This window comes from Medicago sativa, chromosome 3, assembly GCF_051527215.1.
Source record: "Medicago sativa cultivar Bolivia chromosome 3, Bolivia_mono, whole genome shotgun sequence".
Taxonomy (NCBI): domain Eukaryota; kingdom Viridiplantae; phylum Streptophyta; class Magnoliopsida; order Fabales; family Fabaceae; genus Medicago; species Medicago sativa.
The window spans coordinates 38,145,939-38,172,428 of NC_140751.1; the positions used below are offsets into that span (position 1 = coordinate 38,145,939).

The window sequence follows — 26,490 nt, forward strand, 5'->3', positions numbered from 1 at the left end:
ATTAAGAAATGATATTTATTGAATGATATTTATTGAATTAATCCAAAATGATCGAAAAATAAAAGGCATGCACTCTTAAAAGCAAAATGGATAAGCATTCATAAGTCATTATCTTTCAAACATGGTAGAAAGTATTTCCTAAAGAGATGATGAAGATAACAAGGCTCTGTGATGAGTCTTCGTGAGCAAGCAAGGCAAAAAGCATAAATTAATACATCCTCCGGTCACAAATATAAGCAAAAATTAACTTTTTAGATTCATTCAATAAATGATGTATGTGGTCTATTTAATAGTCCACATACATCATTTATTAAATGAACCTAAAAAGTGAATTTTTGTTTATACTCCCTCCGTCCCTTGATGTAACCCCCCTTTGCATTTTTCACATTTCTTAAGAAAAGTTGTCAGTGTAATTAATGTGTCTGTTTTGTGTGTTAATATTACCAAATTGTCCTTTGTCTGTATGTGTATTAAATTTGACTTTTCAAATTTAAAGACAAGTTAGTAGTATTAATTAGGGGTATGTATAGGAAAAAAATAATAAATGCGTCTAGTAATTTGTAAAGGAGTTTACATTTAGGGACAAAAATAAAAACAAATGGGTGGTTACATATAGGGACGGAGGGAGTATTTGTGACCAATGGTGTATATCTTTATGACCAAGTATGCAAAAATAATTACTCCCTCCGTCCCGGATTAACTCAGCCATTTACTAAAAAAAAGTGTCCCAAAATAACTGAGCCATTTCAATTTTCAATACTACTTTCATCATTCCCAATTCAATATATTCCACTTTCCCATTTATTTATACATTTTTCTTAATAAGTGTGAAATGATCCAATGACTCAATTAATTCCGGACTGAGGGAGTAGATATGATGTCTTCGAGACGAAGCAATGAAAAAATCAACAAAGTAATGCATCTTAAAGAACAAAAAAAAAAGTGATAAAGGTGATATGACCTTTTACTATTCATGTAGGAATTGAGATAAATAATTTGCCTTTAAATAAATCACCAAGTAAAGGAAGTTAAACAGTTTTCTTCATTTTCCCACAAAAATAGGAGTAAAGGCAAGAAGTTATCATTATATATAAGCCTTGGAAGTTCCCCAGACTATACTGCCAAGCATTGCTTGCTCGTGTAACCAAAACTTTTCATATTCTTGCTCGTGTAACCAAAACTTTTCATATTCAAGCAGTTATAAGAGGCTTCATCTCAAGGAATCATTTCTTATCACATAGATATTTGGCATTACATGAATGCTTGCATTTTGTGATTCTTTCTGAAACTAAGTTAATAGGAGAATAATGGAAAGAGGAGGTTCAAGTAAGAAGAGAGCGCCTTACAATGACTATGGCTTCATGGATTTGATTTTTTCTTGGTCTATTGAAAATATTTTAGATGAAGATTTATACAAGAATAAGGTTGATACTTGCAACTATTCCTACATTTTATCTTGTATTAAAAATTAAGAGCTTGTTTGAAACACTTTTGAAAAACTTTTTTTTAGTTTTTAAAAACTTGAAAATTAAAAATTTGTTTGCTAAACTATTTTTAAAATTACAGTTTTGGAAACTGTCTTGAATTTTTTAGTTTTGGGGACTAAAAAACTAAAACATGTAAAAGGATAATCATTGTGAAAAATTGACTTGTATATTTCAAAAACTGAAAACAAAAACTATTTCAAACAGGCCCTTATTGTTTTTTTTTTGTTTCTATTCCTGCAATTTCCTTACTTAATATTTTTGGTACCACGTGATCTTGACCGTCAAATCTAAATTATCTAAATTGAACTGCACATTTTAACTTCGGTAAATTGAGTTCAAAATACAAAGTCAGAACGTCGATGTATAAATCTTTATTTGCTGGTCTAGATCAGTTACAGTTGTTTGAATGACTGTAGATATCCAAAACGGTCCTAGAAATGTGTGTGTGTATAAAATTGATATTGTTGGTGTATAGTCATGACCATAATTTTGAATTCTGGCACCAATACAACTGTTTCAGGGGTTTTTGCAACTACAGATCATAGCTCATTTTTTTCACTAGTTTTCATATATTATATAACTGCTTCATGTACTTGACCTTAATTTTGTGTCTATCTATTTATCTCATTCAGGTTGAGAAGATTGGACTATCCTTTGAGTCCATCACTCACTATCTTGGATCTTACAAATACCATTTATTGGAAGAAACTCGAGCAACTCTATGCTCAAGCATGGAGCTCATACACCAAGCACCTTATGGCAAGGTTGCAGGACTTAAACTGGCGAAACCATTTAACAACAAAAACGGTAATGAAGCAGAAAACCCGTCCAAAAATAAACTGTATAACTTGAATATTGAAGGCTGGGAAAACAGGTTTATTCATCGAGGAGAGCCGTATAAAACATTACCTGGAGATGTTTTGGTTTTGGCTGATTCTAAACCTGAATCAGTGAATGATTTGCAGAGATTTGGAAGGTTTTGGTGTTTTTTGACAATTGTATGGACAGGAGATGAGAACGATGGTGAGAACGTGGATTCTGTTTATTTTAAAGTGAAAGCATCACAAGATCTTGACCTTAATGAGTTAAGATACAAATCGCTTTTTGTTGTTTTCTTGACAAATGTTGGATCTTATAGAAAAATATGGAGTGGACTCTACATAACTGATGGTAACTTAAATCTTGTCAAACAAATTTTGTGCAACGACGATGATGGGGTAAGAAACTGGATTTTTACTTGTAGTATTTCAGTTGACTATATCATCTTACTGTTATATTCTCTCTTGTAACTTAATGCTAATTTGAGACCAAATAGTTTCACTTATATACTTTCATGATGAGCCCCTGAGACCCAACTCATCTGAGACTTAACTATTTAAGTTTTTTATGAACAAAAAAAAAACATTATTTCCACCTTTGTTGTTACAGTTTTAGTATATATTATCTTAGTTAATGTTATGTTTACTTGTATGAATTGCTAATTTTTCTGTAGCTATTATTTTTTCATTTTATATAGAGTCAAATAATCTGCATAGGCTTTAAGCATTTATTTCTTCTCTTATTCTTTTATCAAGTTGTTGAGTTATGTATTGTTTTTGAACTAGTTGATGATGAAATTGGCGCTTCAACTGATTTTATTTTATGTATGATGGGAAACAGGTCAAGAGAAGTTGTGAATGCACCTCCGAATCTGATGATTTATGGGATGATTGTTCATATCAAAGACTATCATCAGAACTAAATGAGTCACAAAACAATGCTATTCGTGATTGTCTTTCTGGCATTCATTGCAGTCACAATTCTACAATAAAGCTTATTTGGGGTCCTCCTGGGACTGGAAAAACAAAAACTTTAGGAACACTGCTTTTTCTTCTGTTGAAAATGAAATATAGAATTCTAGTATGTGCTCCAACAAACATTGCAATCAAGGAAGTTGCTTCACGTATGTTGAACATCGTTAGAGAATCACTTTGTGGCCAAATTGGCGATTTGTTTTGTTCTCCAGGTGATATGCTGTTGTTTGGAAATAATGATAGACTTGATGTTAGAGGTGAAGATATCGAAGATATTTTCTTGGACAACCGTGTTCAACAGCTCAGGGAATGTTTTTCGACTTATACTGGATGGAGACATTGTTTTGATTCAATGATTAATCTTCTAAATAGTTGTGTTTCTGATTATCACGTCATGGAGAACGAGATGATAAGGTTGAAGAGACTAGGAACGAAAGGTTTTCAGCAGAAGTCGTTTCTGGAGTTTCTGAGAGAAAGGTTTCATTCCAGAGCATTGCAATTGAAAGATTGTATTTCTATGTTATGCACTCATTTACCAATGGGTCACATTTTAGAACATAACTATAGGTACTTGGTCTGTTTAAATGAGTCCCTTGACTCATTTCAAGAGACGTTGTTTCAAGGGAATTTGACTTCTGATGAATTGAAGACACTTTTCTGTAATCTAATAATGCCAGAGGATTCTTCTTGGTATTTTGAGAATGGTGCTGCCCAGAAACTTATCAAGAAGAGAAATGAATTTTTATCCGCATTGGAAATTGCCAAACATTCACTTGACAGAGTTGATTGGACAAGATTTACTAAAGACGAATCTATTAGAGATTTTTGTTTTGAAAATTCATCAATAATATTTTGCACAACTTCTACTTCCTTTAGGCTGCACAAAATTTCTATGAAGCCAATGAACTTTTTGGTGATCGATGAAGCTTCACAACTTAAAGAGTGTGAATCAATACTACCTTTACAACTTCCAGGAATCAATCACGCCATTCTTGTTGGCGATGAGTGTCAACTTTCTTCTATGGTCAGAAGTAATGTAAGCATATACTTAACTTATTTTTTCTGTTAATGAATTCTTCATCTTGAATCCATTTTTATTTGTCATTTGTGATTGTTGTTTGTTTTAAGGTTTGTAATGAAGCTGGTTTTGGGAGAAGCTTATTTGAAAGGTTAAGTTTATTTGGTAACCCGAAAAACCTTCTCAACATGCAGCACAGAATGCATCCAGAAATAAGCTTGTTTCCAAATTCATATTTTTATAGCAATAAAATTTGCGATGCACCGAATGTTCAAACATGCTACAGTAGGCAATATCTTCCAGGGCCAATGTATGGTCCCTATTCTTTCATAAATGTTGCCGGTGGAAGAGAAGAGATTGATGACGGCGGAAGAAGTTATAAGAATATGGCTGAAGTTGCTGTTGTCATGACAATACTGAAGAATTTGCACAAAGGTTTGTCCTTTTTCGCAATTTCTCACATGTAATTAAACATTTTTCCGCATATAATTTATGAAGTACATGTGACATATACTTACTTTTCTTGGTTGTAGCATGGCTTGCTACAAAGGAGAAAGTATCCATTGGCATAGTTTCTCCATATGCTGGACAAGTACTAAAAATTCAAGAGAAACTAGCAAGGGTGAATTACAGTGGCGATGATGGATTTAATGTGAATGTGAAATCAATTGATGGTTTCCAAGGTGGTGAACGAGATATCATTATATTATCAACTGTAAGAACCAATTACAGAACTTCTCTTCAGTTCATTTACTCTCCGCAAAGAACAAATGTAGCTCTTACAAGGGCTAGGTACATCTTCTACTGCAACTTCTCCTAAATTTTTTAATTTTTTTGTAAGCATATTGAAACAGTTCTGTTGTTTTTTTTTTTTTTTAAATCATTGCTAGGCATTGTTTATGGATTTTGGGGAATGAAAGTGCCCTAGCTAAAAATGACAATGTTTGGAAGAGTTTGGTTCTTGATTCCAAGAATCGTGGATTTTTCTTTCATGCTGATAAAGACACCGAAATGGCTAAAGCTATCTTTGATTCCATGAAAGAATTAGATCAATCTCTTGATTTGCTTGATACAAACAGTGTCATCTTCAGAAATACAATGTGGAAGGTGTGTGTGTGTGTGTGTGTGTGTGTGTGTGTGTTGATGCTGATTTAAATTAATACTTGTTTTTCTGTTAATTTGTATTTAATGAGTTGTTATCTATTTATTAGTTGTCGATTTTCATTGTAATTTTGTTAGTTTCATTTAGAACATGCTTGCATAAACTTCTACACTTCTTCAGGTACAATTCAGTGATAAATTCCGTAGATCATTCCAAAGGTTGTGTAAACAGCAGCAAAGCAAAAACTCGGTAATAAACGTTTTGGAAAGGCTTGCAAATGGGTGGAGACCTAGGGGACGAAGTGTCGAAATTGCTTGTGAAAGTTCATCAAAGATTCTAAAACAATTTAAGGTTGGAAGTTGCTATATCATGTGTTCAATAGAGATAGTGAAGGACTGGAGGTGCTACGTTCAGGTTCTCAAGATGTGGGACCTAGTGCCTCTAGAAGATATTTCAAAATTGGCTAAGCGTGTTGACAATGAATTCAGAAGATACACTGATGAATATATTGTTTGCTGCAAAGAAAAAGGTTTTGATGGGTAAGTTGATTCTTTTTAGTTTAATTGATTCCGAATGAACTCAGATAAATTGTTTTAAATTTTAGTTACAGTTATGGTTGCTTTATGATTCTTGCAACTGCATACAAATGCAGCCGATGCAGCCTCAATTGAATCCATGATTTGGTTGTGGAGGCCTCCAGAACTATGACTCTATTCTCTATTCTTAACTCCTCCTTCTTTTTGAACAGGATGGTAGAATTTCCATTGAGCTGGCCAGGAAGCGCAAATATCCAAAAACTTAAGAGAGTTGGTACTACTAATACAACGGAGGGTGATTTAGTTGAGTCTGAAGGTGCCAATAATGCTGCTGAAAAATCAATGGTTAAGGAAAGTACTTTGTTGATGAAGTTCTGTGCCATCTCATCAGATTACACACGTACTGGCCGTTATGATATTGAAGTGGATTTTCCATTTGAGTTAACAAATGAACAGCGTAAAATAGTTACCTTCCCTAGGAGTACATTTGTACTAGGTCGGTCAGGTACAGGAAAAACAACAGTTCTTACCACTAAGCTGATTCAAAATGAGAAAATACACCATGTGGCTGTTGAAAGCGTTTATGGTCAAAATTATAATGCAAGTGACTCTAGTGAGAATGCTGTTGAGATCAAGAGACCGGTGTTACGGCAATTGTTGGTGACGTTGAGTTCTGGACTTTGTCAAGAGATCAAACACCATGTTTCTTCTTTCAAAAGGTATGCGGCTTCTACAATAATCTCATAATTTGGTTTCTGCCGAACGAAATCTTTCGCCTCATAATTTAATTTATTTCCTTGCAGGTCCATAGGTGAGAATGGTTTAATTGATGAAGATATTGATGATTCCTTTTCTGATCTTCCAACTAACATTTATCCACTTGTGATAACATTTCACAAATTTCTTCTGATGTTTGATTTGACATTGGGTAATTCTTATATTAAAAGATTTTCTGATCTCGAGAATCGGAAGAAGAAGGAAGTTAATTTTGAAAGATTTGAATCATCATACTGGCCTCATTTTAATTCCCAATTGATCAAAAAGTTGGATTCTTATCTTGTATTCACGGAAATAATGTCACATATAAAAGGCAGCATAAAAGCAGCTGAGAGTGGTAAGCTGAGTCGTGAGGACTATTGTACTTTATCTGAAAGTCGAGCATCGAGTAGTTTGAGCATGAAAACAAGAGAACTGATATATGATATCTTTCAAAACTATGAAAAAATGAAGATGCGGAAGGGAGAATTTGATATTGCTGACATTGTAATTGATCTCCATCGTAGGTTGAGGACCGAAAAATACAAGGGTGATGTAATGAACTTTGTGTTCATTGATGAAGTTCAGGATCTAACAATGGCACAAATTGTGCTATTTAAACACATTTGTAGAAATGTTGAAGAGGGTTTTGTGTTTTGTGGGGATACAGCTCAAACAATTGGAAGGGGTATCGACTTTAGATTCCAAGATGTAAGATCAATCTTCTTCAACAAGTTTGTGTTAGAATCTAAAAGTCAGTTTTTGGATAAAAAGAATGAGAAGATGAAAGGTTGCATTTCTGATATTTTCATGTTGAGTGAGAACTTTAGTACTCATGCCGAGGTGCTAAAATTGTCACAAAGTGTTATTGAACTTTTGTTTCATTTCTTTTCAAATTCAATTGACATGTTGAAGGTGGAGACTAGTTTGGTTTATGGAGAATCACCTATTGTTATACAATCTATGAATGGTGAAAATCCGATTCTGACAATTTTTGGCAGAAATGGTTACAACGGTGGGAACATTGGAGGGTTTAGGGAAGATCAAGTAATCTTGGTAAGGGATGATTCTACCAAGGAAGAAATCGTGCGCCTTGTTGGGAAACAAGCTCTTGTTTTAACCATTTTAGAGTGCAAGGGCCTTCAATTTAAGGTTTTTAAAACTCTTGATTATGCTTAACTTATTTTATTTTTCTATTATTTTCTGACAATGTTTTATGTTTTTTTCCGGAATTTTTTAGGATGTGTTATTGTACAACTTTTTTGCTTCTTCTCCTTTGAAAAGGCGATGGGGGATTATATATGAGTACATGAAGGAAAATAATTTGTTGGACTGTCATTCGCGTATTAACTGTCAAAGTTTTGTCGATTCGAAGCATAATGTTTTGTGCTCTGAACTAAAACAACTGTATGTGGCTTTAACTAGAGCAAGGAAGAGGTTGTGGATTTGTGAGGAGGATGTAGAAGAGTTTTCTAAGCCCATGTTTTCTTATTGGGAAAAGAAGAATCTTGTACAATTCAAGATACTAGATAATTCTCTAGTTGAGACAATGAAGGTTGAAGGATGAAAGCAGTGAGGAGGAATGGAGATCAATGCGAAAAGGTAATCTTGATTTTGACATGACCACCATTTCTGTTGAAAGATATGTGAAGGACTCTAGTGTTAAAGGCCGAGGCATAATTTTACTCTTGGGGCACAAGGAAAGCAGTCAAGTATTTGAGAGTTTCTTCAGTGTTTTGTAAATTTTCGGGGTTATCTCGAAGGAGCATGTATATGTTTATGTATGCAATGTGCAATATGCAATATCAATTTCCAACAGTTTTAAATAGCTAACCTGTTAGCAAATGTGACCATATTTAACAGGGCAAATGCTGCATGTTACGTAACAGCATACAACGAAAACAACGAACTGCGTTGTTATTGATCTGTTATTACCTTTTTGTCCATAATTGATTTTCTATGGTACTATATAGAATGCCTCGTTTAACTAATGCAACCAGTGCTAGATTTTAATCGACATGTTTAACAGGATTCATGAGTCTGTCTGTTACTCGTGGAGGGAAATTCATAGAGGGAAAGGGAAGGTTAATGTGTAACCAAAACCAATTTTGAGTTTCGGATGCCATCATTCCCTTGTCTGCTTATTTTTTTGAATTTCAGAAATCTTCAAGTATAAATTTTGTTCGGAAAATTATGGATTTCATTTCTTAGAAGTATAAAATTTACTTTTTTTAATGCGAAATTTCTATTTTAAAATTTTTAACACGTGCTCTTGGAGACATAACTTAGTAATAATCCTTATGTGTATTTGTCCTTGTGAGTTTAACTCAGTTGGTAAGGACAATGCATAATTAATATATGCAATGTCCGGGGTTCAAATCCCGGCCACCACCAAAAAAATCCTTATGTGTATTTTTGGAAATTTAAAAATGTTAAACAAAAGGTTAGCAATGCAATTTTTAGTGTATTTTTGGAAATTTAAAAATGTTAAACAAAAGGTTAGCAATGCAATTTTTAGGAATTTCCATTTCATTTATACTCATTTCTTATTAAAATAAGTGATTATTAAATTTTGATAATTTAAAAATATTTAGAAAAATATATAAAAATATATGCATATGATCATTTCTAAGTCAATGTCACACCTATTTGTAGATGCTGCATCAGCATCAATGTACTTGTAAAATTGCATAAATCTACAAATTCGAGTGATAAAATTTAGTGGATAGAATGAATAATATTGTAAATATATAAATTGGGGGATCGAATGTAAATTAAGTATTTTTTTTTGGTACAATAAATTAAGTATTCTTTATAGTGCTACCAAATTTATCTGCAATGAATCGAGTTGATGTAGTTTTAGTATTAAGTGCAAGAATTACCAAAATTAGTTACATCACTTTGAGATTAAAATTCGCACGTCAAGAAAATATAGCCTCTAAGATTGTTTTACTTAGACCTTTTGTATTTTCCATCCAACAAGTTATGCACGTGGGACTAACCTATGCACCTAACACTCTTGCCCCTAAAATGGAAATGCGACCTTTAATTTTCTAATCCCTTGTCACATATCCAAAACATTTACCCTCTTTATATAAATAATATATAATCACTGTATTTTATAGCTAGTCATCTTCGATTAGACAAACACAACATGGCTTTTGATGCGTTTCTTCTTAGAGATATTGGTATTGCCATTTTCATCTTCTTCATCTCACACTTCTTCATAGGCTTGATTCTTAGAAACACTTCTAAAAATCTCCCACCTGGCCCAAGAGGATGGCCAATTCTTGGTGTTCTACCAAACTTGGGAACCATGCCTCATGTCACACTCACAAACATGGCCAAGAAATTTGGACCAATCATGTATCTTAAAATGGGCACTTGTGACACTGTGGTTGCTTCAAGCCCAGATGCAGCTAGAGCGTTTCTCAAGACTTTAGACCATAATTTCCTAAATAGGCCTACCATTATTGGTGCAACTTATTTGGGTTACAATTCACAAGACCTTGTTTTTGCAAAATATGGACCTAAATGGAAACTACTTAGGAAATTAACAACCTTACACATGCTTGGTGGGAAGGCCCTTCAAAATTGGGCAAATGTGAGAGAAATTGAGGTGAAACACATGGTGAGATCCATTCATGAGTTTGGGAAAAAAGGTGAATCGATTGAGGTTGGTGGTTTGTTGAGTTGTGCAATAACAAACATGGTGAGCCAAGTTGTATTAAGCAAACGTATGTTTGCAAGTAAAGGGCAAGAGTCAAAGGAGTTTAAGGAAATGGTTGTGGAGTTCATGACAATATCTGGAATCAACATTGGTGATTTTGTACCTTTCATTGGGTGGATTGATTTGGAAGGTGTAGTGGGTAAGATGAAACGATTGCATAAGAGGTTTGATGTGTTTTTGACCAAATTGATTGAAGATCATGTGAATTGTGCTCATGAACGTAAAGGGAAGCCAGATTTTTTGGATGTGGTTTTGGCAAATGATGATGATAATTTTGGTGAGCGATTGAGCTTGTCCAACATCAAGGCTTTATTATTGGTACTTCTCTCTTTCCCAGCTACCACTTTATCTTAAATTTGTCAATATAAAATAGAATAGCATATACATGAAAAAAAAAAAAATATATGTTGCGCACTATTAAAACAAAAAAATGTGGTATACATATAAAATTGTATTAAGAACAAGTTAAATCTTGGGGTGCTATAAAGACTCTTTTTCAACGGTCACTCTAACATTTGCTCTTTTACGTGAAATTAATTATAATCTACATTGATCTGCTCTCATCTAAAAAGATAACTAACAAGTGTTAGCGTGAGTGTTAAAAATGTCAATATTATATTATTTTTATGAGATTTTTTGTTATCAAATCTGGATTTTTATGTTTGTATGATAATTAAGATTTGAATTTGTTTAGTTTGATGAGTTTTTGATAGGATACTTTTTGAGTTTTTGATTTTTTCTTTTTTTATATAAAAATAATAATCTTGATATTTTATAACATAAAAGATTAGATAGAAAAAAAAAATAAAGGAATAAAGTTCTACCTAAAACTAAACTAAAAGACGAGTTTTCTAATTTTGCCAAACTAAAGAGTATTCTTACTTTTCACCTAAAAAAAAAAGAGTATTCTTACTCAAAAAAAAAAAAAAAAGACTAAAGTGTATTTAAGGAGAAACCACATAAATAAATGATGATAGTCATAATTCACCACAATATAATAATAAGCAAAAAAAACAATAGAACCCCCCATAAAAAAACCATATAATTTTTTTTGCCATATCACGGGTGAGGGTTACATTTCTATTTTTTAATAATAACTATTTATTTATATCAACCTGAACTGACTACTGACCTAAGAGTATTTATTTTAAGGTAATCAATTTTTCTCTCTAATCAATTATTTATGTGATAAAATTAAGGACAAAACCTATGTACAATTTTTTGCTTACAATTTTTCTACTTTTGTATTCCTTAATAAATGTCCCGAATAGAACACATATAGACTATCTTCTTAATTAAAATGAACTAATGACCAACTTTGCTTTGCTCATCATGATTCATGGCCGTTTCATTCCATTAATACCAAACAAGTTTCAATTCCTTCTTCACATGCATTACATCACAACAGAAGATCATATAATAAAACATTGAGAAAGGGAAAACCACCCATAAGGATTGTCAAACTTAGGAAAAAAGAAAAATAATTGAAGCTCAACATTGAGAGTGTGAGTGGATTTCAATAACCAGTGTCCTCCTCCACTTTTGATATCAATAAATGAGGAATGCTAAGCACAGTTGCTTCAACACTCTCCTTTTGACACCTTCGCTGCCATTGGTCCACGCGGTTGTTATTTAAAATCTTGTAAAAGGCAACCGAGTAAACCAATTAATATGGTTTAATTTATTTTAATTTTAATCAAGTCTTTTTGTTAAAAAAAAAGTCTTTTGCTGCAAGGCTGTATTCATTCATCCTCAAGCATGAAATCATCCTTATAAGTGAATAACTTGTGTCGTATCATGACGAGATGTGAGCAAGCAATTTTTTAAAACTGTTGGGAGTCGCAGAACATGGACTCTGGACTGTAGAGAGAAAGAGAGAACCCAGATTGAAGAACCTAGAGAGAACATGGGCTCTGGATTGGAGTCGCAGAACGTTGTACAATTGTTTTGGGAAAATATTGAAGAACATAACCATTCACTTCACAAATACTTCATCCATTGATGCAGCAACCCAAAAGATCTAAACCACCGACATCACATTCACAGCAACCTGACGCCTCATAACCATGGTTCAACCTTAAGCACCTAAATCAACTAAACATCAACAAAAAACAAATCTTTCCCTAAATTTCACAAAACGGACTGCTACTACCTCATTCATCAATCTGTAGCAAAATTGGAGAGCTTGCAATTGGGGAATTTGATATGACGTAATTCAATGGGTTTGGCACACAAAGGAGATTCATTATTTAAAACAAAGAAAGAAATCGCTAAAGATGAGCTTTTTCTCATGTTGTTATGGATATTCTTCCTTCTGCAACAATAATAGAGATTGGAGATGTTGGAATTGGATTGGATTGATGGTGTTTTTAGATTTGTTGTACAACACAATTTTTGAGTAATAATAATTAAAATATAAAATAAAATGCTAATAAATTCATGGGTTAATTATGTTTCTAGTCCCTATAAAATAGGTCCCTACTTAATTTTAATAGCATTTTTAGTCCCTAATTTTGTTTTTCTGCACTGAGTATTAGTCCCTACTCAATTCAAATTTGTTTAATTTATGCTTAAACTCTTAAATTTTTGAACAATTTTTTGCAGACATGTTTAGAACATTACTAAAAGTTCGTCCGCAAAAAATTATCGCAAAATTTGATTTCTACATCCAGATTTTATTACTTTTTATCTTTAACTTTTGTCGTTTTAAAAAATTCACATTTAATTCATTTCATGTCAGAAAATTCTAAATTTTAGTAAACGAACCTTTCATAGTGTTCTAATCTTGTCTCAAAAAAATCGTTCAAAAATTTAAGAGTTTAAGGATAATTAATCAAACTTTGTTTTAGCAGGGACTAAAATTATAAGTAAATTTTTTTTTATAGGGACTAAAAATGCTATTAAAATTAAGTAGGAACTAAACTTACTAGGTCGCTATTTTATAGGGACTAGAAACATAATTAACCCTAAATTCATTTGACTTGTTCAGCCGGTTAAAGGTTTAAGAGATTAAAAAAAAAACAAGTGACGTGTCATGCATATGGAGAGAGTGACCAACAGCGATTGCACAAGCGATTGCCCCTAGCACAACTCTCAATGAAGATATGCCAACGGCTATCGTCAAATAATAATTAATGCAAGAAAATCTCTATGGTTTTAACCTCTGTTGTCAATAGCGGCCAAACGCGGCGCGATCGCGGCGCGGCGCGGCCGAAAACAGCCTAGCGCGTCAGAGCGCGACCGAGTCGCGCGTTAGGGAAAAGCGGATCAAAAGCGGGTTTCGCGGCCGCTTTTCGGTGTAGCGGAGCGGGTCAAAGGCGGCGCGATTCGGGTTCTGTGTAAAATACTGGTGCTGGAAATCGTAAGATCCGTATTTGCTAACGGGTCGGATCCAAGATCCACTATGTTACAACGATGATGCAGAGTTTTTATTTTTTATTGATTTGAAAAAAACACGTTTAGTCACGTGAATGGCTGGACATGCAGTTAATGTCCCACAGCTGTAACCCACTACTCCCAATTACTATTAGTTAATGCCCCACAGCTGTAACCCTCTACTCCCAATTACTATTATTTGTCGTTTCATTCTCTATTCATTCAATTCAATAACTTTACATTCCTTTTTTATTTTCAATAATTTATTAATAATTAATTGCTAATCTGATTTAAAAAAGTCAAACTCATAATAATCATAATAATAATAGGGTAATGCTAATGTGATTTAAAAAAGTCAAAATCATAATAATAATAGTTTTTAAATTAATAAGTATATACAATTAATTTGTTTCTTAAGTACATTGCTTAAGTCTCTCAAAAAAAAAAGTACATTGCTTAAGGTATTTTAATATTGTTTTTTAGCATTATGGTATTTAAGTATATTATTTAAGGTATTTTAATATTTCTTTTTGAACAATATGATATTTTAACATTAAAAGTATTTAAGTATAATAGTATTTAATACTAAAAACAATTAATAATCTTTAATTTTTCATTTATACTAATACCAAATATAATTTTTTCCATAATTTCTTGGTCCTTTATTAACAATATAATTTTTAGTTTTAGGATCCGCGTCATGTAATAGCCCCCGCGTCGCGCCCGCATACCGCGCCGCGTCAATTTTTGAGGTGGCCGCGTCGCGCCGCGTTTCCGCTTTGACAACCATGGTTTTAACATTTGTTCTTGACCCTTTCAATTACTTAGGGGTCTCTATTTTTAAGGGGAAACCAAAAGCAATTTAATTCGAGCTAATTACAGATGAAATCAAAGCAAAGCTTTCAGATCGTTAAGCCTGTTGTCCATAGCATGCTTATTCACACCATAACCATCTATTCATGGCTATCTTCCCATTCTTATAATCGTTGAGAAATGGCTAAAAAACTTTATCTAAAGTAGAGACACCTCAAAGAGGAAGCTTGTTAATGTTGCCTGGAAAAAGGTTTGTTCTCCTTATGATGAAGGTGGTCAGGGAATGAGAAATAGAGTCATTAGGAATGCAAATGCAATTAATACATCACATTTCTTTTTCTTTCTGGGGGTATTGCTAGGCCAAACCGCAAGTGCACGCTCTATCGAAGTAGTAGTAAAAGAGAGTATCGTTCCGCTAGGGAGTTGTTTAATTTAACTAACTTTAGGAGAATGATTAGAGGAGAAAGTTTATAAAAGAGGAGGTTTAGTTGGTTGAAGTAAATAACAATAATAAAAAGGAGCCTTGGGATCATTGGTTCATCGTAATGACAAATCCTTTACAAACAAACCCTTAAACTTATAACCTTACGTTGGTCCTAATCTCTAAAGACAAGTTTCTCTTTAGCCTATCACATCTCCTTTCGGTCTCGGTGAGTGTGTTCCTCCAACAACTACACCTATTTTCATGGGTGATAGCCTTTGGAATCCTTGAAGCTCGAAACTTTATATGTCTCAAGGTTTGCTAGACTATTTTCATGTTTCACAATCCTTGTCTAGATTCACTTGTTCGAATATCAAAACTCCACTTTCGTTTTATGAATTGATATTTGGAATAATGGATTAACAATTATCAAACCCTCCACTTTCGTTTCTACAGTTTGATAATGGTTAATTCATGTTAAAACGGTGAATCTAGATTAGAAATTAAGGTTACATAAGATTAATGTTTAAGGCTTGGTTTGATCCGGATTACGTCATTAGACTTATCCAACAATCCCAAGACAAAGAAGTCTACTCACTCATGTTCATCGTAGACATGGGGGAAGAAGAGAGAAAGCAATAAAATAACAAGAAAGTAAATAAAATAAAAGGTAAACTTTATTATGAAAACAATTGTCACTATTTGATTCCAAGAATAAAGATGAATGTTTATGATAGAGAGCTACTATATTTATATCTTTACAATTGACTTAAAATCTAAGAAACTAAAAGGGCTAATCAGTAAAACTACAACAGGGTAACTTGGGCTTGAAGAAAAGCAGAAAAAGGGCATCTGGAGGGTGGCACGGTCGTGCCACATGTTGGCACGGGCCGTGCCAAGCTTCTGACTTGTGGGAGACATATTTTTGTCTCCGTATCTTCGTATGCATTGTATTTGCTCCAGACCTCTATCTTTTGCTCCAAGACACCTTCCATCATATATTCGTTCCTGAAATAAATAAAATGCAATTTGAAGTAAAAGATTCAAAAAGGAAATAAAATTAAAATTAAATAAAACTAAATCTAAATAAAACCATACTAAATAATGCATAAAAATAGACTAAATTATGACTCATCAAACTACCCCACACTTGAATCTTTGCTTGTCCTCAAGCAAAAGGCAACAGACATAGTACAACAAGAAAGATTAAACATGGCAACACAGTTGAAAAATTCATGCATTTCCTAAGGTTTTGTTTCAAGTATACTAATCACGACCTCAAGCATTCCTTGTGAACCTATTCAACCCAACAATAAGTCTTAAGTGAGTGTGTGTGTGTGTGCAGTCCAACCCTTTTCTTGCTCCTGTATAAGACTGATATTATGAGGAACAGGTTCTATCCCTAATGCTAAAGTAACCGAGAAAAGTTCTTTCTTCATTTCATATAAGAGTGATGGGAATTTAGTTAAAATTAAATTAGATTAACAATTTAAGCACAAAGGGGCTGCAAATGCTTAGGGGCTATCTATCCACGTAAGAAGTCTTTATGGATGAGTTGTCCTTTCCCCCTAGATTCAAAATTATCCTAAGCAGTGCTGCAAAATTTTTTGTTCATCTCCGCGTAGAAAGTCTTTTTGGAGAGAGTGTCCTTTCCCCCTAGCATTGATGAATTTATTTCCTCATTGGAGGGATTTGGAACTTAAGTTCAATTAGGGAGTCACCACCATAATTAGGAAGTTATGGATTGTCCTTTCCCCCACATGTTGGTGCCATTCTCCCACCCCATTTTAACTTTTATTTATAAGAAATTCTAACAATAAAGCACAATGATTATTTCCCACACAAACTTATACTACTTTTACTCTAAAGACTTTTAAGGGTCTATGTTAACACTAAAGATAGAACGAGTTCCTTAAAATACCTACTCATACACTTGCTCAAAGATTGCAACCGGGTGCTTTTCTCATTGGAGAATTTTTTCTTCACAATAAAACATGATGCGGGTATAGCAAGAACACTAAAAACACAAGAAATTACTTTCATGTGCAAGAAACTACCTTTTTAAGAGAAGACAACAAAAAATTTTATGCCATGATTTACATTAAAAACAAGCTACTTAATCATGCCTTTCGCTATAAAAACAAAACAAAAGAATAAAGTTCAAGGGAGCTTGGGAACACTACGACTCAAGACACTTTATTAGGCCCCCCCACACTTAGGGGAAGCATTGTCCTCAATGATTCAAAAGAAACGAAAAATTAAAAGAGAAGAAGAAATAGAGGAAGAAGAAAGATAGATGGAGAGAGTAGGAGAAAGAGAGAAGAGAGAAGGGAAGAGAGGAAGAGGAAAGCTCACAATTTATTGGGGTCCATAAGGAGGGCCTTGGAGATGAAAGTGTTGCATCATCCGACGGAGCATTTCATTATTTTCATCATTGATGCGGTTGCCCCTTTGAACTTCATTTCAAAGCCCGGAGATTTCAACACCTTGCCTTTGTTGCTCGGTGCTCATCCTCTCAATCTCATTGTGTATCCATGCCCATCGTTGATTTTCATTAAGCCCACCGGCTTCATGGCCATGGTGTTCTTCCTCTTGGTGCAAGTTAGCACCTTCTCCTACATCCTGGTGCAAGTTAGCACCTTCTCCCTCGTCATCATCTTGCTCCTCAAGAACCTGAACATTATCACCATACAACAAATTTTCTTCCACCTCGGTGGTAGTCCGAGATGGGTTAGGAAGTAAAAACATGATGGGCACATTTAGCTTGAGTTGGTAATGGAGGGGTGGACGGTGTTTAATGAAATTCATAGCAATGAGGGTATCTATGTTGAGCCTATTGTTTCCCTCAATTGGTTTTATTCCCTCATCCTCACCCACTCCAAAACTCCTAGCTATGTAAGTGATGATGCCTCCTACCACTGTCTCCCCTTTACCGGTCGGTCTAGTACCGATGAAGTCAAGGTACTCAAGCATGTAAAAACAAGTGTTTACGGGGTGGTTATAAAGCATTGCCCATAACATGAAGAGTTCATCGCTTATAGTATTACCTAGCTCGGTTCTACCCCAAATAGTGCAAGCCATTATCCTCTAAAGGTACCTAAGTACGTGGTTGTGAATGTTGCTAGCTTTATTGGCTCTAGTGACGAATTTGTTAAGACCGGTGATACGTTTCCAAAAGTCAGCGGGTTGATAGTCAACCGGCTTTAGGCTAGGATCCCAAGAATCATGGATATACCCCTCGTTTGCAAAGCCTAAGGCATCACAAAAGTGCTGTAGAGACATATCATAATCAATATTCAATAGCCGGAAAGAAACTTTATGGTTGGGGACTTGGGGTTATCAAAATTCAACTTATCTTTAGTAAAAACAATTGAGCTTAGAAATTCATAAGTGAAATTCTCATAACCCCGCATAGGTTTCAACATATCAGTCCAACCTAGCTTTCCTATCAACCTAGAAACATCATCTAAAAGTTCTAGCACATCCAAAGTATGAGAATCAGGATACCGAGAAGGATGCAAGGGTTTAGAGATTAGAATTTTATACCTTCCCTTTTGCTTGTTGTCTTTGAACTGGATTCCATGATTCTTGACTTGTGCTTGCCTCTTTGGAGGGGTCCTCCGGAAGATCTTGCTGGTTCCTTGCCACTTCTTCTTGAAGCCATTGATCTTAGGTTGACTTTTGTGTGGATTGGTTGAAGGTTAGGGTTTTGGAAGATTTATGGTGGAAAGGATTGGTTTAGGGTTGGGGTTGATGTTTAAGTAAGTTTTATGAGTTTGGTGGTGGAGATGGTTGAATAATTTGTGGTTTTTGGGTTAGGTTAAAGAGAATAGGGTTTTGGTGAATTATGGTTTTGGGTGGATGAAAGTTGTTTTTGATTGGTGGTTTGTGTTTAGAGTGAAGTTTAGAGTTGATTTGGGGAAGAATTGGATTGATTTGGTGGAGTTTTGATGGAGATATGAAGGTTGGAGGTTTGAAGGTTATGGATTTTAGAGAGAAGTTTGAAGGTAGAGAGAGGTTTGTGTTTGAGAATGAAGAAGAAGGAAGAAAAATTTTGGTGTTATAGAGGGCAAGAGATCGGGCACGGCCGTGCCAACCTTGGCACGGGCCGTGCCAACATTCTGACTTTATGGCCTATTTTGTGCTTTATAAATCTGGCACGGCCGTGCCAGCCTTAGCACGGGCCGTGCCACCTTTCTGGTCTAGGGGGCTTCAATTTTTTTTCATTTTCTCGAATCGTACTTGGACAATCACCTACAAAACAACCTAAAACAAATAAAAACAAACAAAACAAAAGCAATTAAATGCGTGGGTTTCCTCCCACGAAGCGCTCGTTTAAAGTCATTAGCTTGACGGTTAGAAAAAGTCCTTAGAATGGATCAAAGAGATCATGTTGTGTAGATGACGCTATAAAACGTTCTTTCACATCATGATCTTTAACCATGCAACAAGAGTAAAGAGCGGGACCCTTCATAACACCTTCCAACTCAAATTCTATCATTTTATCACTCACTTGAAAGACGATCCTACCTAGTTTAATATCAACAAGAGCTCCCGCAGTTGCGAGGAAAGGTCTACCTAGGATTATAGGGACGTCATCGTCCTCTTCAATGTCAATGACTACAAAATCAGTTGGGATGTATATCCATTCTATTTTAACAGGTATGTCATCAACATATCCAACTAGTTTCATGGTAGAACGATCAACTAACTTCAATTCTAACTCGGTAGGTTTTAACTATCCTATCCCCATCTTTTTAAAGAGAGACAAAGGCAGCAAACTAACACTAGCCCCTAAGTCACACAAGGCTTTGTTTATGGTTTCATTCCCAATTTCACAAGGTATGACAAAGCTACCTAGATCTCTAAGCTTAGGGGGTGTCTTCTGAATGATTGCACTAGCGTCCTTAGCCAAAGCTATTGTCTCATTATGCTCTATAGGCCCTTTCTTTGAAAAAAATTTCTTTAAAAACTTAGCATATAGAGGCATCCGAGACAAAGCTTCAGCAAAAGGAAGTTTAATGCAAATCTTCCTAAGTATGTTAACAAATTTTTCAAATTTACCCTCCAAGTTAGGCTTAGCAAGATTTAAAGGGGATGGAGTTTTGTTCTCATCAAGTGGTTTCTTAGTTTTCTCACCTAAAAGCTTGACACTTTCTTTCTCAATGTTTTGAACCTTAGCAATATTATCTCCTAACTTACTACCCTCAATAGAAATGATATTAACATGAGCCTTAGGGTTGGCTTCGGTTTGACCAGGAAAGACTCCTGGTGCTTGAGAAAGAGTGGACACTTGTTGGGCTATTTGGGAGATTTGTGTTTCAAGCATTTTAGAATGAGTAGAAATAGAATAAACCTTGGTATTGAGTTTGGAAAGGGAGTCATTCAGAAATCCGGTTTAGTTTTTAAGTTCTTGAAGTTGTTTATTTTGGTTGGCAATAGAATTTTCCAACAAAATTTCCAAATTGGATTTCTGAGCGACTCTTTGGTTGGTTGCATAGCCAGGTGGTGCTACTTGTCCATAGGGATTTTGATTTTTATAAAAGTTTTGATTTTGTCTCATCCCTTGGTCGTATTGAGCATAATTCATTTGCTCATCACCATTAATAGCACTACCTAGTTGGCAATCAACACCAACATGACCAGTTATACCACAGATTTCACAAGAAGAAGATGCAGGAGTAGAAGAGATAGCACTAACATTGAATTTTTCAAACTTTTGGGTTAGTGCATCAATTTTAGCAGCAAGGTGATCATAATTAGAGACTTCGTACATACCTGCCTCCTTTTTGGAGGATGAAGAACTAGTGATGGCTCTCTCGTCAGTCCATTTGTAATGGTTTTGAGCCATATATTCAATCAAGGCGTATGCCTCCGTGTAGTTTTTGTTCAATAGAGCTCCACTTGCAGCTGCATCAACAGACATCTTAGTGGTATAAGACAAGCCATTATAAAAGGTGTGGACTACAAGCCACTTCCCTAAACCATGGTGGGGACAAAGTCTAAGCAATTCTTTGAACCGCTCCCACGCATCATAGAGAGATTCCCCATCTTTTTGGTTGAACCGTGTAATTTGGTCCCTTAGTTTAGCAGTTTTAGAGGGGGAAAGAATCGGGCAAGGAATGCTTGCCTCATTTGATCCCATGAAATAATGGAACCGACTTCAAGAGAATGGAACCAAGCGCTAGCTCAATCCCTTGAGGAAAAGGGAAAGAGATGAAGTCTTACGGCCTCTTGGTTCTCCTTTAGGGTTCTACTAATTCGTAGGAAAACAGAGATGTGAAGATTGGGATCCTCGGTGGGGGATCCTGAAAATTGGTTTTGCTGCACCAAGTTAAGTAGGGCAGCTTAATTTCAAAATTGTCATCCTCAACCGTTGGGTACACAATAACAACTTGTGGCTCAGCCGTAGACGGCGTTGCATACTCTTTAAGAGTGCGACCAGCCATGGCGGTGTTATTTTGTGCCTCTCTCCTCCTTCTATGTTAAAACCTTTCGATCTCGGGTATGAATACCACTCGATTTCTAGTTCTTCGCATAAAATGTTGAGAACCCAAGAAGTTAACGATAACAGAAAGAAAAGAAAAAGAAAAAGAAAAGAAAAAGAAGAAGAGAGAATTCTAATCACTAAAGAAAAGTTAATTAAATTAGTTAACTCCCCAGCATCGGCGCCAAAAACTTGATAGGCCAAACCGCAAGTGCACGGTCTATCGAAGTAGTAGTAAAAGAGAGTATCGTTCCGCCAGGGAGTTGTTTAATTTAACTAACTTTAGGAGAATGATTAGAGGAGAAGAAAGTTTAAAAAAGAGGAGGTTTAGTTGGTTGAAATAAATAACAATAATAAAAAGGAGCCTTGGGATCATTGGTTCATCGTAATGACGAATCCTTTACAAACAAACCCTTAAACTTATAACCTTACGTTGGTCCTAATTTCTAAACACACGTTTCTCTTTAGCCTATCACATCTCCTTTCGGTCTCAGTGAGTGTGTTCCTCCAACAACTACACCTATTTTCATGGGTGATTGCCTTTGGAATCCTTGAAGCTCGAAACTTTATATGTCTCAAGGTTTGCTAGACTATTTTCATGTTTCGCAATCCTTGTCTAGATTCACTTGTTCGAATATCAAAACTCCACTTTCGTTTTATGAATTGATATTTGGAATAATGGATTAACAATTATCAAACCCTCCACTTTTGTTTCTACAGTTTGATAATGGTTAATTCATGTTAAAACGGTGAATCTAGATTAGAAATTAAGGTTACATAAGATTAAGGTTTAAGGCTTGGTTTGATCCGGATTACGTCATTAGACTTATCCAACAATCCCAAGACAAAGAAGTCTACTCACTCATATTCATCGTAGACATGGGGGAAGAAGAGAGAAAGCAATAAAATAACAAGAAAGTAAATAAAATAAAAGGTGAACTTTATTATGAAAACAATTGTCACTATTTGATTCCAAGAATAAAGATGAATGTTTATGATGGAGAGCTACTCTATTTATAGCTTTACAATTGACTTAAAATCTAAGCAACTATAAGGGCTAATCAGTAAAACTACAACAGGGTAACTTGGACTTGAAGAAAAGCAGCAAAAGGGCATCTAAAGGGTGGCACGGCCGTGCCACATGTTGGCACAGGCCGTGCCAAGCTTCTGACTTGTGGGAGACATATTTTTGTCTCCGTATCTTCATATTTTTGCACTCTATTTGCTCCAGATCTCTTTCTTTTGTTCCAAGACACCTTCCATCATATATTCGTTCCTGAAATAAAATAAAATGCAATTTGAAGTAAAAGATTCAAAAAGGAAATAAAATTAAAATAAAATAAAACTAAATCTAAATAAAACGATACTAAATAATGCATAAAAATAGACTAAATTATGACTCATCAGGTATCTGAATTCAAAACTATTATTGAAAACTCTTCGTGGCTATTAGGAAATGGCCTCAAAGCTGACTTGATTCTTGGTGTGGGGGGTCCTCTTTCATATTTTACGCAAATTCATTCCAACACCTAAAAAAGTTAGTGAATATATCTCAATTCCCAATGGAGTATCCCAGATTATATTGCTCATATGTTTCCATCCCGGTGGAACCTGGTGCAACAAGTCATTGTTGATCGATATGACGAATGTGAAGCGAATCTAGAGGGGGTGAATAAATTCCCCTGTAAAATATTTCTCGGAAGTGTGTTTTGAAAAGAATTGGTCTAAATCAAATTTAACTATTGGAGCAGATACAATCGATAAAAGGAGTCTAGCAATGCTAATAACATAGTTTAACTTCGAGCAAGTAATTCACAATTGATTAGTTATTAAACGATGAAACTTTTAATACACAATCAAATTACAAAACATAGCACAACATCGAACCAAGACTAAAACCTAGAAATAAAGCAATAACAAAAACTTAAATAAATCAAATGACAAGTGATTGAATAGTCGAATTGAGTTATCAAAGTTTGTCTGAATTACCTAACCATTGTTGATTCACCTAATAAATCAACATACATCAAATTATATTGCAAGAAATAAAGAGAAAGGAGAAGAGAAGGTGGTATTTATAGAGGTTCCACCAATTGTCATCGCGATGCGGTACATCCTCTCCTCGTAGAGGAAAACATCTACGAACTTCCACCAGAATGTTGAAAATGTTTACAAGAGTCAATTACAAAGGTTCGTTGAATTTAAGAATCAACCAGATCCTAAATTTTCTATGCTAAGTAATAGCCTCAATCTTCAAGCCTCCTTGAATTTGGATAATTCCAAGGTCTTCAAATCTCAAGCTTGCATGAAATCCATCGATCTTCGTACCCAAGAAATCTTCTTTATTATTGCCTCGCATCCATCCACTTGAACCTTGATTGTTTCACAAACAACCCTCACAATTACATTTGGAGGTGAAAAGTACTTCCATTTCCTTTAGATCCGTAATGCTCCACTAAGATCCTTGAATGAAACCAAACTTACAATTATCATATAGCACCCTAACAATATAAATCTCAAATCCTACAAGTGTTTAATCCAAAGAAGTTTGTAGAGAGAGAGAGAGAGAGAGAGAGAGAGAGAGAGAACTTTAGAGTGTTTTTGCGATTTGATTCAATGAGTCTTGTAGCATAAATTAACACAATTCTCACTTCTATATATATATATATAGTGATAAATACTAAAAGTCATGTTCTCAAGCAGACACAAAATTTATGAAAATGGGTAATACTGTAATCAACCAAATAATATTAAACAAAGAAATTTAGAATCCAAATTTTATGAAAACTGAAGTGATTGTATTTATAATGTAACCACAACAATAGTCTCTTCATTTATAAATCTATAATTTTGAAATTTTCTAACATTTTCCTCACTTATACGTTTGGGGCAAAATGTCATACTTTTGTAAAACTAAGGACCAAAATGTTGAATTTAGGAAGGACTATATAATCTTGAATTTAATGTGTCCTTTTTTTTCCCTTTCTTTCTAATAACCTTTAATCTGTCTTTTTCTTTGAAGAAATTTATTTTATTTTTGGTGATCATATATTGTTTTTTTTTTAATATATATAAACCTTTATTAGCATTACTCACACAATAGCATTTCATTATTCTAACACAAATGTATCTTTTCCTTTATATCAAGAATTTGTTCACTGCAGGGACAGATACATCATCTAGCATCATAGAATGGGCACTTGCTGAAATGCTAAAAAGTCCAAACATCTTGATAAGGGCACAAAAAGAGATGAATCAAGTGGTAGGCAGGGAAAGAATGCTAGTTGAATCTGACCTAGAAAAATTACCATACCTTCAAGCAATATGCAGGGAGACATATCGTTTGCATCCATCTACACCCCTTAGTGTTCCAAGGGTGTCAAATAAAGCATGCCAAATTAATGGTTACTACATCCCCAAGAATACAAGGTTCAATGTTAACATATGGGCCATAGGGAGAGACCCAAATATATGGGCTAACCCATTAGAATTCAAACCAGAAAGATTTTTAAGTGGAAAATATGCAAGAATTGATCCAAGTGGAGTTGATTTTGAATTGATTCCTTTTGGAGCTGGAAGGAGAGTTTGTGTTGGGTATAAAATGGCAATTGTGGTGATTGAGTACATTCTTGGCACATTGGTACACTCTTTTGACTGGAAATTACCAAATGGTGTAGAGCTAAACATGGATGAGGCCTTTGGACTTACATTGGAAAAGGCAGTGCCCTTGTCAGCTATAGTTACCCCTCGCTTGGTCCCAGATGCTTATGTTTAATATAATGCTCATATATAAGGCTATATAATTACTATATACTATTATCTATGATAGTTACCTAATATAAAATGCTATATATATATATATATATATATATATATATATATAATGTGAGAAATTTAGGCCACTTACATTAAGTTTAAATAAGATCAAAGTATTGATTGAATGTAATGTTTGAAACCCGTGTGCGCAAGGTTGTTTTTATGATCTATCAATTTTATGCGATAAAGTATAAAAATTGGTCAATTGTGTTGATGAATTATATGACGACTTTTGTTGGTTTTAATCTATGGAGAGGAGTATTACTCCATCAGTTCCTTTTTAATTGTCATATTTTGATTATTTACGCAATTCAAGACAACAAATACTTTTATTATTTTTGATACAACAATTTATCTTATCCTTATTTATTAATTTTATTTGGTCTGCAGTAACTTAACCTAATAATTTCCCTCTAAAATGCTGCATTAGGTTAGCAGCAATTTAACCTAACAAATAAAATGCAGCGCACCAATTTAACCTAACAAATTCTCTCTAAAATGCAGCAATCCCTAATATTTCTCCTCACTAATGAGTTTTTCATTCCTATCACATTGTGTCATCATTTGTATATATCTATTGTTTCTGTAGACTTTTTTTTTGACAAGTTGTTGTACACTTATTTAATACGTTTACAAACAGAATACCATAATTTCCATGCAAACTCGGCTATATATAACAAACCCTAAACCGTGTTTCTCTAAAAAAAAAAAAAAACCTAAACCGTGGTAAATAAAAACCCTAAACCGTGGTAAATTTTCATTTGTTAAATAATTTTTTTTAATGAATTAATGACTACTTCAATTTCAGCATTATTTGTTTCAATAAATGTAGTTTTTTATTTGTTTTTGAATTTACAAATTTGTTAAGAAAAAATTGAAGGAAAATTTGCTATTTCTTTTAAAACTGATTTTTTTTCTTCGAATTTTTATCATATCCACTAAAAAATTCATACTACCAAACACTATTTTTGAAAGTTAATGACCAGTATGATTTTTGAATGTCAAACATGCTCTGATTATTTTTTAATGTTAATAAACAGTAAAAAAATCTCTAAATTATTGAATGTCAAAATCATTTTATTTAAATTTGTTGCAAACAGGGTCTATGGGGTTGTTCGTTATAACTTTTAAAAAAGATCACTTTTAAGAGCATTAT

The 26,490-nt window shown here is 34.3% G+C and overlaps 2 protein-coding genes and 1 non-coding gene across 3 annotated transcripts; all 3 read left to right on the forward strand.

Moving 5' to 3' along the window:
• The first annotated feature begins 1,034 nt into the window (after nt 1–1,034).
• On the forward strand, nt 1,035–8,623 carry LOC146937497 (uncharacterized). Its single transcript, XM_085751781.1, has 10 exons — nt 1,035–1,424; nt 2,120–2,704; nt 3,147–4,316; nt 4,409–4,733; nt 4,832–5,090; nt 5,189–5,405; nt 5,581–5,939; nt 6,149–6,655; nt 6,740–7,844; nt 7,933–8,623. Exons 1-10 carry the CDS (start codon nt 1,308–1,310, stop codon nt 8,257–8,259), a joined length of 4,971 nt encoding a protein of 1,656 aa, XP_085607907.1. The 5' UTR covers nt 1,035–1,307; the 3' UTR covers nt 8,260–8,623.
• A 1,196-nt stretch (nt 8,624–9,819) lies between these two features.
• Nucleotides 9,820–25,555, forward strand: LOC146937498 (flavonoid 3',5'-hydroxylase 1-like). The gene is made up of 2 exons (XM_085751782.1): nt 9,820–10,740; nt 24,667–25,555. Exons 1-2 carry the CDS (start codon nt 9,847–9,849, stop codon nt 25,291–25,293), a joined length of 1,521 nt encoding a protein of 506 aa, XP_085607908.1. The 5' UTR covers nt 9,820–9,846; the 3' UTR covers nt 25,294–25,555.
• LOC146937499 (small nucleolar RNA R71) lies at nt 21,013–21,119 on the forward strand. The gene has a single exon (XR_015033659.1). It is a non-coding gene; the product is annotated as a small nucleolar RNA R71 (small nucleolar RNA).
• Nucleotides 25,556–26,490: the final 935 nt, after the last annotated feature.